Source organism: Mus musculus, chromosome 1 (assembly GCF_000001635.26).
Source record: "Mus musculus strain C57BL/6J chromosome 1, GRCm38.p6 C57BL/6J".
Taxonomy (NCBI): Eukaryota; Metazoa; Chordata; class Mammalia; order Rodentia; family Muridae; genus Mus; species Mus musculus.
In genome coordinates, this window is record NC_000067.6 from 136335380 (window position 1) to 136348209 (window position 12830).

General features: G+C 45.6%; 1 protein-coding gene across 4 annotated transcripts in view; it reads right to left on the minus strand.

The window, feature by feature from the left end:
* The window catches only part of Camsap2 (calmodulin regulated spectrin-associated protein family, member 2), a 77995-nt gene extending 67257 nt beyond the window's left edge, over nt 1-10738 (minus strand). For 3 of the 4 annotated variants that reach the window (NM_001347110.1, NM_001347109.1, XM_006529834.3), the window contains exon 1: nt 9920-10725. In NM_001347110.1, the coding sequence (NP_001334039.1) occupies nt 9920-10058 (139 nt within the window). In that variant the 5' untranslated portion in view covers nt 10059-10725. Of the gene's footprint in view, nt 1-9919 lie in introns of all 4 variants that reach the window. The other variant, XM_006529832.3, reaches the window with a different exon arrangement.
* Nucleotides 10739-12830: the final 2092 nt, after the last annotated feature.

Genomic DNA, 12830 nt, shown 5'->3' on the forward strand with positions numbered 1-12830 from the left:
ATTTGTTTTCCTGAGTCTTAGTGACTGCACTTAATATTATACTTTCCAGACTCACCCGTTTGTTCTTTACCAACTTCACGACTCCTTTCTGCTAAAGCTCAGTAACATCCCACTGTGTACGAGCACCACACTGTCATACCACACTGTCATCAGCACCCATCTGTTGACGAGCATTTAGGGTGCATCCATTTCCCTACTCTCATAAGTAATAAACATGGATATGCCAGTGCTTCCGTGGAGGATAACGAGGTCTTTGGGTTCATTTTCAGGAGTAGTACAGCTGAAACCCAAGAAATTCCGTTGAACAGTGTCCTTTTTCCAACAAGCAAATTGCAAGAAAGACAAAATGAGACAGAGGAGAGTCTATATATTTAAAAAACAAAAACAAAGAAACTTAAACCACGGGGACCTTTCACAGATCCCAACAAAAGCTGGGCAGTGGTGGCACATGCCTTTAATCCCAGTACTTGGGAAGCAGAGGCAGGCAGATTTCTGAGTTCAAGGTCAGCCTGGTCTACAAAGTGAGTTCCAGGGCAACCATGGCTACACAGAGAATCCCTGCCTTGAAAAAACCAAAAAATAAAAATTAAAGAACCTATGAAACAGTAAGAGATGCTAATGCTTGGCTATGGGGCGGGGCCTGTGGTGCCAGCAGTGAGATGGTGGCATTACAGTGAGATGGTGACAGATAAAGCAGTATCTGAGATTTGCTTCAAATGCTTGGTGGGGTGCAAGTGTTTCCAGAGGGATCAAGACTCGCCACAAGTTCATGACTTCAGAGGTAATAAGTCCAAAAAGTTTACTGTTACTATGCATAGATGAGATACCATCAAATGGTTTTAAGAAAAAGGCAAGAAAAGACTGCAGAACTTTCACGTAATAATCAGGAAAGGGCTCTGAGGTTTCTGGCTGAGGCCTGGACCACCTATAGCTATAGCTATGAGATCTTCCCCTGATGAAAGGTACAGCTAAAAGAATCAAGGAAAATAATTAAAACAAAGTAAGCACCCACTTAATTCAAATCCAAATCCCTCCCACTTTAGGACCCTTGTAGTTTTATAAACCAATAAATCCTCTTTATTGTCAACCAGTTTGAATTGGGTTTTCCATTAACCAAAAATGAAATGACCTCCTATCCACTTCTGACCTAGTCTCAATTGTCTATACTCACCAGCTCTAACATCCATGGATTCCCCCATCTGTCTGTACTCACCAGCTCTAACATCCATGGATTCCCCCACCATCTGTCTGTAGTCACCAGCTCTAACATCCATGGATTCCCCCATCTGTCTGTAGTCACCAGCTCTAACATCCATGGATTCCCCCACCATCTGTCTGTACTCACCAGCTCTAACATCCATGGATTCCCCCATCTGTCTGTAGTCACCAGCTCTAACATCCATGGATTCCCCACCACCTGTCTGTACTCACCAGCTCTAACATCCATGGATTCCCTCCATCTGTCTGTAGTCACCAGCTCTAACATCCATGGATTCCCCCAACTGTCTGTACTCACCAGCTCTAACATCCATGGATTCCCCCATCTGTCTGTACTCACCAGCTCTAACATCCATGGATTCCCTCCATCTGTCTGTACTCACCAGCTCTAACATCCATGGATTCCCCCACCATCTGTCTGTAGTCATCAGCTCTAACATCCATGGATTCCCCCATCTGTCTGTACTCACCAGCTCTAACATCCATGGATTCCCTCCATCTGTCTGTACTCACCAGCTCTAACATCCATGGATTCCCCCATCTGTCTGTAGTCACCAGCTCTAACATCCATGGATTCCCCCAACTGTCTGTACTCACCAGCTCTAACATCCATGGATTCCCCCATCTGTCTGTACTCACCAGCTCTAACATCCATGGATTCCCTCCATCTGTCTGTACTCACCAGCTCTAACATCCATGGATTCCCTCCATCTGTCTGTACTCATCAGCTCTAACATCCATGGATTCCCCCACCATCTGTCTGTAGTCACCAGCTCTAACATCCATGGATTCCCCCATCTGTCTGTAGTCACCAGCTCTAACATCCATGGATTCCCCCACCATCTGTCTGTATTCACCAGCTCTAACATCCATGGATTTCCCCATCTGTCTGTAGTCACCAGCTCTAACATCCATGGATTCCCCCATCTGTCTGTATTCACCAGCTCTAACATCCATGGATTCCCCCACCATCTGTCTGTAGTCACCAGCTCTAACATCCATGGATTCCCCCACCATCTGTCTGTAGTCACCAGCTCTAACATCCATGGATTCCCCCATCTGTCTGTAGTCACCAGCTCTAACATCCATGGATTCCCCACCCTCTGTCTGTAGTCACCAGCTCTAACATCCATGGATTCCCCCATCTGTCTGTAGTCACCAGCTCTAACATCCATGGATTCCCCCATCTGTCTGTAGTCACCAGCTCTAACATCCATGGATTCCCTCCATCTGTCTGTAGTCACCAGCTCTAACATCCATGGATTCCCTCCATCTGTCTGTAGTCACCAGCTCTAACATCCATGGATTCCCCCATCTGTCTGTACTCACCAGCTCTAACATCCATGGATTCCCCCCATCTGTCTGTATTCACCAGCTCTAACATCCATGGATTCCCCCATCTGTCTATACTCACCAGCTCTAACATCCATGGATTCCCCCATCTGTCTGTAGTCACCAGCTCTAACATCCATGGATTCCCCCACCATCTGTCTGTACTCACCAGCTCTAACATCCTTGGATTCCCCCATCTGTCTGTACTCACCAGCTCTAACATCCATGGATTCCCCCCATCTGTCTGTATTCACCAGCTCTAACATCCATGGATTCCCCCATCTGTCTATACTCACCAGCTCTAACATCCATGGATTCCCCCATCTGTCTGTATTCACCAGCTCTAACATCCATGGATTCCCCCACCATCTGTCTGTAGTCACCAGCTCTAACATCCATGGATTCCCCCATCTGTCTGTAGTCACCAGCTCTAACATCCATGGATTCCCCACCATCTGTCTGTAGTCACCAGCTCTAACATCCATGGATTCCCCCATCTGTCTGTAGTCACCAGCTCTAACATCCATGGATTCCCCACCATCTGTCTGTAGTCACCAGCTCTAACATCCATGGATTCCCCCATCTGTCTGTACTCACCAGCTCTAACATCCATGGATTCCCCCACCATCTGTCTGTAGTCATCAGCTCTAACATCCATGGATTCCCCCATCTGTCTGTAGTCACCAGCTCTAACATCCATGGATTCCCCCATCTGTCTGTACTCACCAGCTCTAACATCCATGGATTCCCCCACCATCTGTCTGTACTCACCAGCTCTAACATCCATGGATTCCCACCATCTGTCTGTAGTCACCAGCTCTAACATCCATGGATTCCCCCATCTGTCTGTAGTCACCAGCTCTAACATCCATGGATTCCCCCATCTGTCTGTAGTCACCAGCTCTAACATCCATGGATTCCCTCCATCTGTCTGTAGTCACCAGCTCTAACATCCATGGATTCCCTCCATCTGTCTGTACTCACCAGCTCTAACATCCATGGATTCCCCCATCTGTCTGTAGTCACCAGCTCTAACATCCATGGATTCCCCCATCTGTCTGTAGTCACCAGCTCTAACATCCATGGATTCCCCCATCTGTCTGTAGTCACCAGCTCTAACATCCATGGATTCCCCCACCATCTGTCTGTAGTCACCAGCTCTAACATCCATGGATTCCCCCACCATCTGTCTGTAGTCACCAGCTCTAACATCCATGGATTCCCCCATCTGTCTGTAGTCACCAGCTCTAACATCCATGGATTCCCCCATCTGTCTGTAGTCACCAGCTCTAACATCCATGGATTCCCTCCATCTGTCTGTAGTCACCAGCTCTAACATCCATGGATTCCCTCCATTTGTCTGTACTCACCAGCTCTAACATCCATGGATTCCCCCATCTGTTTGTAGTCACCAGCTCTAACATCCATGGATTCCCCCACCATCTGTCTGTAGTCACCAGCTCTAACATCCATGGATTCCCCCATCTGTCTGTAGTCACCAGCTCTAACATACAATGGATCCTGTCATAACTTTTAGTCCTACTCAAACCCATTTTCTATGCTATTTCCAATATTTCATTTTTTATGGTGATATGCATGTAACATAAAAAACACCTTTCAGCTTTTTAAAGGAGTACTGCATGAGAGCTTCTGAAAATGATGTCTGATGCTATGACCTTTCACAGGACAAAGCTGAGTAGTTCAGGGTCCAGGTGGGAAGGAAATTTTTCACTAGATTTATCTGGATGGCCAAAGATAATGTAATGAGCCTCTCCATGCCTGTTTCTTCTTTTATTAACAAAAAAAGGGGGGGGGGGGACTATACTTCCTAACCTCTTGCTTTCAATGTGGACATTGTTTGCACCTTAATGTAAAGCTGACAACGTGTTCCGACTTTCCAGCAGGTGCAGAGAATACTTTCAGCATTTGAACAAGAACTGAGGACACTGATGGAACAAAGAATTATCTGACCAATAGCTCTACAGTTGGGAAACCCTGACAGAGACTTAGGTGAAGAAATAACCTATCTGCTCAATAGAGTTGTTCTCAGAACTAAACAAAAAAAAATTTACATAAGATGCTCTGAGTCACTATTCTCATTGTACGGCTCTTATCATGACTACAATGCAGCTAGACTTTCACCTTAGCTTAAAACCAGTTTGTCAAACCACCTTTCTTCCCAGGACTTCAGGGTTAGTATCTTTTCTTCTAAAACATTTGAACATTTATTCAGTCATTTACTTACTTATTTATTTGGGGCAGGGGAGGCTTATGTCATGGTGTGCCTGTGAAAGTCACAGAAGGACTTACCAGAGTCAGTTATCTGCTCCTACCGTGTAGTTCCTACAGACCAAACTCAAGTTGTTAGGACTTAAATTGAGGGCCTTTACCTGCTGAGCCATCTCAATGGCCTATATACTTCCACAATACGGTCCTTAACTGATTGCCCTGCCTCTGCCTCTGCCTCTCTGCCTCTGCCTCCTTTTAAGCACTCGCTCTCCTAAACTGTCCTCGACTTTTCCCTTGTCCTCCACAGTTACGTCTCCTCATACATAAGCTTATTTATATGTTGCTATCCACAGAACAGCAAACTGCTATTTCTAGACCCAGCTTGAGCCAAACTGCAGTCTTATCTTTATTTGTGACTACCTACTTTACTGGACTTCCCAGAAAACATACTTGGACTTACACTTAGCTCGAGAGCATAAAAACACAGGGGCTGGAGAGATGGCTCAAAGGTTGCTCTTCCAGAGGTCCTAAGTTCAATTCCCAGCAACCACATGGTGGCTCATAACCATCTATAAAGAGATCTGGTGCCCTCTTCTGGACTGCAGGCATACACGCAAGCAGAACGCTGTACACATAATAAAGAAATAAAACTTAAAAAAATAAAATAAGATAAAACCATCTTCCTCTCCATTAACTGGTATCACAATTTACCTTCCTAGTCAAGAAGTCTCCAAGTTTCACTTTCTCTGATTCCTCAGGTGGCTATATTCTCATTTATACTCTTCAAAGCAGTCAGTCACCCACTTATCCCAAATTCAGTCTTCAAGAAATCCTAAGGATTGGATTTCTTCTTCCACTTGCCTCTTTTCCATCCCTTTGGCACATGTAAAATAGTTCTTAACTATTAAGAGTGCACACACAAGCCAGACTTCCCGGTTCTGATCCCAGTCCCATTACTCTGATGCCTCTGGATGAGCTCCTGAACCCTGTAAACTGGGATGATTAATAGTTTCCACCTCTTAAGGCCATCATGAGAATTAAAATAAGATACTATGTGTGATGTGTGTGACAAACAGTAAGTGCTCAATAATACAGCAGGTTTATTATTATATCCACCCCACCTTGAGTCCTCATCACCTCTTGTCCAAACTCTTGCAATAATGTCCCAAACAGCCTTTGCCCCATGACTTTTTTTCACCTCATGGCTACCCAATGCTCTAACAATCCCTGTAAGTATCTGAGAGTCAGGACTTCTATAGGATTTTAGCAATGTCTGCTGGTAAGTAACAGAAATAATGGTCTGATACCACTAACTAGATGGGATAAGGAAGAGGGGCTGGGAGGACGGCTCTGTTTAAGTAAAATTGCTTGTTGAACAAGCATGAGGATCTGAGTGACTGCAAAACTGCAGGTTCCATGAGAAAACTTGTCTCAAAAAGCAGAGAGTGATTCTGCCTATGTGCCACAGGGGTGGAAAAGAGGCAAAGTCACATGCACACATGGAAACACACACAATGAAAACTTAGCTACTAAAGTTAACATGATAAATTGACACTGCAAAATGGGCCTTAAGGTGGACATCAAGGCTCACCTGTGCAATCTCAGCAATCAAGAGGCCGAATAGGACTCACAAGAATTCTAAGCTACCCAAAACCACACAGCAAGAATCTGTATCAAAACACACAAACACACACACACACACACACACACACACACACACACACGCGTGCGCGAGCGCCAGGCACAGTGGTGTATATACCTTCAGTCCCAGCACTTAGGAGGTAGAGGCAGAAGAGTCTGTGAGTTCCAGGCTAGTCTGGTCTACACTGTGAGCACTGTGAGTTTGAGATCAGCCAGGGCTATATCATGAGTCTGTCTCTCTGGCTCTGTCTCTGTCTCTGTCTCTGTCTCTGTCTCTCTCTCTCTCTCTCTCACACACACACACACACACACACACACACACACACAGAGGGGTAGGGAGCAGAAAAAAATCCCTTCCAAGAGATTCTATACCCATCAGCTGGAAGATTTAAAGGAACAAAACATTTAAGGCAATTTCAATTATATGGCTGCTTGAATATGTTAAGTCTTCAAACACAATAAAGGTTATCAGGCAATTCAACCTCCTCTTTTACAACCAGAACACCTATTGCTGCTGTAAATTCATCTACACAAACTTATTCTTCATTTACACAAAAGCATAGAGGCATTCTTTGAGAAAATAAACTGTTAGGACTGGAGCCCGTAATCTCCAGCACACACTCTAGAAACTGAGGGAGGAGGATCAGAGTTCAGTGTAATTCTTGGTTATATGGTGAAGCCAAGGCTAGTCTAGATCCCATGAGACACTGTCTTTCAAAAACTAAAAACTAATGAAAACACATCCTACCCCAAAAGATGAGGCCTTTGGAATATTTTTCAGAACAAGAATATTACTCACACAAATACCTCATATCTGCTTTCTAGGTATCACGATGCTAGTGTCTTGTTGGAGTTACAATTAAATTAATTTATTCTTTGCCCACAATTGACTGTGCGTTAACCATTATAAATTGCTTTTCCAACATACAGCTCTAAAACTGATAATTTTTTGTGTATCAAGTTAGAAAGGGACCCGTAAGACTGCTCAATGTATAAGCCCTTGCCACCAAGACTAACAACATGAGTCTTAGCCCTGGAATCCACATGGGAAAGAGAGAACCAACTCCAGCAAGTTGTCCTCTCATGCGTGAGGAAGAAGGAGCACGGACACACTCGCACGCACACAGAATATATAAATAATACATAAGACAACAAACTATTTCTAACAACAACATTATCCTAAAAAGCTGGGTTAACATTTTGAATAAAACAATTTGAAATACTTGTTTATTAACTTTGTTGTGTGTATGTGGCAAATAAAAATCCATCAAAAAATATATTTTAAAAAAGCTTAACCTTTTTTTCTATTTACTCTATGTAAATAATACGTAAGTTTATGTTACATGTTTTAAAGATTGCCAAAGGGTGCTGGAGGGAATGCTCAGTGGTTAAGAACACTGACTACTCTCACAGAGGACCAGGGCTCAATTCACAGCATCCACATGGCAGCTCACAACTGTACCGTCCGGTCCAGGAGATCCCACACCCTCCCTCAGACACACATACAAGGCAAAACACCAATACACATAAAATAAAAGTAAATCATTTAAAAAAAAAAAAAAGACTATCAGTAAAGCAAAGCAAACGTGGAACATGGTGGCATACATTTCTAATCCTAGCACTAAGGCAGAGGATTGCTTTGAGTTTGAGGCCAGTTTGGACTTTATATCAAGTACCAGGTCAGCTGAACACACAAGTGAGACCCTCTCAGAAAACAGACGCGCGCGCGCACACACGCACACACACATGCACACACACACACACACACACACACAGCCATTTTAAAGACTGTTTCAATTTGTAAGTCACTCTCTTGAGGACTTACTTAGATCTTTTCTCCAGGCCAATTGCTGCCCTGGCTCCCTCCTGCTTTAATGCAAAGCACACTGCCATCAGAGTGGATCCTAACTTAAAACAATGCCAAGGGCCACAGAGGGCCTGGAAGAAGTCGGATCCCACTGACAGTACACACCTTTACTTTCTTTCTTCTCAAGTGTGTTCAAGCACACCAGACTCCAGTGACCAGCCTGACACACATCCAGAAAGCAGGGCGTTTCTGCTCAGAAGCCTCTGTGAGAATGAACAGCAATACATTCACCTCTGCACTTTAAGCGCCCTCTCCGTCTCAGATGGTAAGAAAATGCCTTTGGGCTCCTCTGTCTTCCAGCTTCCACACAGGAAACCGTGTCAATTTCCCTGTTCTCTAGATACTTAGAGCGCCCCAGTTGTTCTCCAAATGGATAGTTAGGATACTGCTATCCTAATTCTTCATATCGAAATTTTAAAAAGTATTATCTGTGCTTCCTATTATTGTTTTCCATTTAAAATTTAAGCTAGTTCAAAAAACCATTCATTCCTGATGTCAGCTCTCTATCAAAGTATAGGAAAATAAAATTAAGACAGACATAAACATAAAAATTTCTTCTAAATGACTACAAATACTTTTACTGACGGGGGGGGGGGGGGAATTCATCTAGTCTTTAGCCTAGATATACAAGCTCTGTAAACACTTGCCTATGTATACAGTTAAACAATAAAGCTGGATTAAACCACTTAGCCACATATTTTCACAGTCCTAAAACAAGAAATCAGTCATCCCCCACAAACAACCCAGAGACAATTTTGCAAGCATGAAGGAACTTCTCTATTTTTTTTAAAGCATTCCACAACAAGGGCTCCTAAAGCAAGAGCTGAGGAATTACAGCAGGAGGTCCCTTTCCTGTTATTCTGCGAAGGCTGGGTCAGAGAGAGAGTGTTTAATTACTGCTGTACTACAGGATTTCTATGTCAACAACACATCCCTGCCCCAAGCCCCCCCAAAAAACCACTTCTACTTCAAAAAAGAAAAATTCAAAGGAAGGAGGGGTTGTTTATCTGATTTTATGACGTCAAAATACATTTGGAAAAGGAAATATGCCTCAGTGACATTAAGTGAAAAAGCACTATCCAGTCAGAAAACTAAAAGTGGTTTTAATGGGTGGCTTAACGAGAATTTGGAATGTGTATGAAAGGCTGTGAGAGGAGTAAGGAACGCCTACAAAAGATACTGCACTTCAACACTGACCACCTTTCATCCTACATAGCCTGACTAGCAACCACCATTACAAATGTCAAGATCAATATAGTACCCCACCTTCTTCCAGTAATAAGCTCAGATTTCTTGGTATGGTAACCACAATTATGACCGAAAGGGAAACGTATGCAAGATAATAAGGAAAACACCACACATTAGAGCCATTTTGGGAAAACACGATAATTTGCTCGCGGAATTTAGACACACGCTATTCAATAAAAGGAACCCGGTCAACCCCTCCCGCGTCAGTCAAGGGCACCTCATTTAAGACCAAACCTGCCTTCTTTCTTTCTCCTAGAGCTCGTCTCCCGTCATCTCCCTAAACCTGTACCGGAAGATACACATGGGGGAGGGGGCTGGAATCAGGAACAAAAACTGGGATGTGGACAGCATCGGGAGGAAGAGGAAAGGGACGACACCACTTACCTGTCCCAAAGGCTTTGGCCACCAGCCAGGCCAGATTGCAGGCGATTTTGGCCCTGGAGAAGTCATAGTGGTCAAAGGGTTTGATGGCTGGAACAATGAACGTCCTTCTCATCTCCCGCGGGTCTGCAGCATCCCCCATCTTTCACGGCGGCTGGTTGGGATGGAGGGACGACGGCCTTCACATGGTGTGGCGGAGAGAGGAGTTCAGATCGTCCGCGCCGGTCGCGGCCCTCCCGGGCGCCGGGCACGGAAAAGCTCAGCTGTGCTCGTCGCGAGTCCGCCGCCCGCGGGAGCCGCCGCGGCCCCGGGCATAGACGTGAGGCGGCACCCGGCCGCGCTCGCTCCGGCCCGGGTCTGCCCCTCCGCCTCCCCTTTGTCTCCGTTTAGTCACACGGGCTCGCAGGAGGGTGGCGGCTGAGAGGGCCCGGAATGCTCGGGCGGGGGCAGCCTGGACGATCACGTCGCGGACAGTGTCCCCGCCATGGCGGAGCGCGCACGCCCCGCCTCACTCACGGCCGCCCCTCGGGCCGCGGGACCCGCCGCGGAAAACGTCAGAATCGCTGCAGCGCGCGAGCCGCCCGCGGCCCGGCGCTTCTCCGGCGCTCCGATCGCCGCCGCCCGCCTCCTCGGCGCAGCTCAGGGCCAAGGCAGCGGCCTGGGGGAGGCCGCAAATCAAATCACGGGCCCTCGGCTCCTGCCTTATCGGGCTTGTCCTCGTATTTTCCGCTACCCCTCCCGTGGCCGGACGCCTCGCTCCCCTTCAGCCGCCGCCGCCGCCGTCGCTGCGGTTTTCCGGCTGCGGCACTGGATGGAAAGAGCAGATGGGAACACTGAGCATGCGCCTGGCGCGCCCGGCCCCGCCCCCGCCGCTGTCTTGCGCCGCCATGCGCACTGAGCATGCCCAGCCTCGCTGCCGCCCGCGATGGGCTCCGCGCCCCTATCCATTAATCAGCACAGTGCCCGCTGGATTGGACGTTCTGTACATCCGCAGCTTTGGGCTGCTGCCGCCGACACTGCTGGACGAGGGAAGGAAAGAAAGGGAGAGGAGAGGCTTTTCTCCTCCCGCTACACGTGGTTCAGCCAAGAGAATTGATATTTGTTTCAAATGCTGCTTATGTCACACGCGTATTGCTGAGAATTTGCCTTGCACACCCATTTAATCCTTGCAGTAACCCTGAGAGAGGTGATACAGCTGGTTGACCACGAAATTATGGAGGGATGCAGTAACTTAAGTCACCCATGGGGTTTAACCAGGGTTGAAGGTCAGGTTTAAACTCTCCAAAGCTGTATACATTTCACGTCATGACGTTTTAACTTGATACTCCCCACTTAAGTTTTCTAAGTGAAGGATCCGGTTTTTTGGTACCTTCTGTTTCCTCGTAGAAAGAAACATAAACCCTTCCACAAAGAACATCCACAATTATGATTTGTCGCAGTTCGTCTTGCCAGAACTCTCTCCGTTCCCCCACATGGGTATGCTTTCTCAGAGCTGTGCGCTGCCTGTCTCTGTGGTCTCTGTCCACAGTAGTCACTCCCTCCAGAAAGCCTTCCCTGATACTGCCAACTTCCCGTGCAGAACTGATTCCAGAGCAATGTATGTCCTTTATGTCATAACTTGTCACACTGCATTCCAACCACCAACTGTCTTTAGCTTTCAAGCTGACTTGCCTTGTCTCTGACACCTATATGATGCTAAACCTCACAGTAGTTGCTCTATCAATGTCTAGGGTCAAAGGGAGAATGTTACTGTAGTTAACACCGAGTTTGGTTAACTTTCTAATTCCCCACTTCTTGTTTTAACACATCTGATTTTAATTTATGTAATCCTGGGTGGTTTTCATTTTACAGATGAGAGAGCTAAGAGTCAGAAAAGCCTCTTAAATTGCAGATATAGTAAAGGCATAGTCACAGTCTGAACCCAGAACTATCTTACTTTGTACGACTAGGGCCTCCCTATTATCATCAGCCGTTAAGATGGGAGACATATGAAACATGAGGGGAGGCGTTTTGATCCCTACTATCGAAAAGGGCAGCTCCAGGAGCAAGCCCCTCCCTTTTGATTTCTGTTTAATCCCCAGAAACACTCCTCCTTGAACCCAATAAGGCATTACAGATAAGCCCCACTAACAATGCCAAGCAGGAAAAAAGGCACTAGAAATAATATGCCATTGGGTGATTGGCATATTTTTTTAGTAATTCAATTAATATTAATAGGGTTTTTCTCATGGGCAAGCCCCTTTGAAAAATTAATGTATTAACTGGTTTGTCAAAGCACATTCAAATGGTAACTAGTTTCCATATTTATTTGATGAACTAAGCACTAATTGTCTTCCTGTTCTAGATGTAGGACTGAGGATCATAGAGACCAGGTGCCGTGACCAAGATTTCTCCTTCCATTTGTATTGGAGTCTGGCTTCAAACTCAAACCCAGGTCTTCTGTCTCCACTCCTTGGGTACTCTTCTGGGTTCCTGCTCCCTCTCTGAATAGGGGCTAGCACATATACAAATAAAGAGAACATATCATAAATATGGTACATGCTGTAAAAGACAAAAAAAATAATCACAGCAAAAATATATGGGTAGGGATACTTGGAAGATGTCTTAGAGACTGCTGTCCAATATAATGTTCTTGAATCCAACTTCAACAGGATTCCAGCACATACATACCAAGTTAAGAGAAATCTATGGGCTAGAAAAATTAGAAAGTGATACTGAAATATTATGTCTGTTATGTGAATCCACAAGCAAATGCAAGATTCTCGAAGGCAGCAATCAGGCTTTGTGTTACCTGTGCTCTAGCCCAGCACTGTGCTCAGGCAGCATTCTCCACAAATATGTGTCAAATCTCATTGAAAACTGTTTCAACCTCAATAGACTACATGAGGAAGAGAAGAGACAAAGGCAGTTGCTC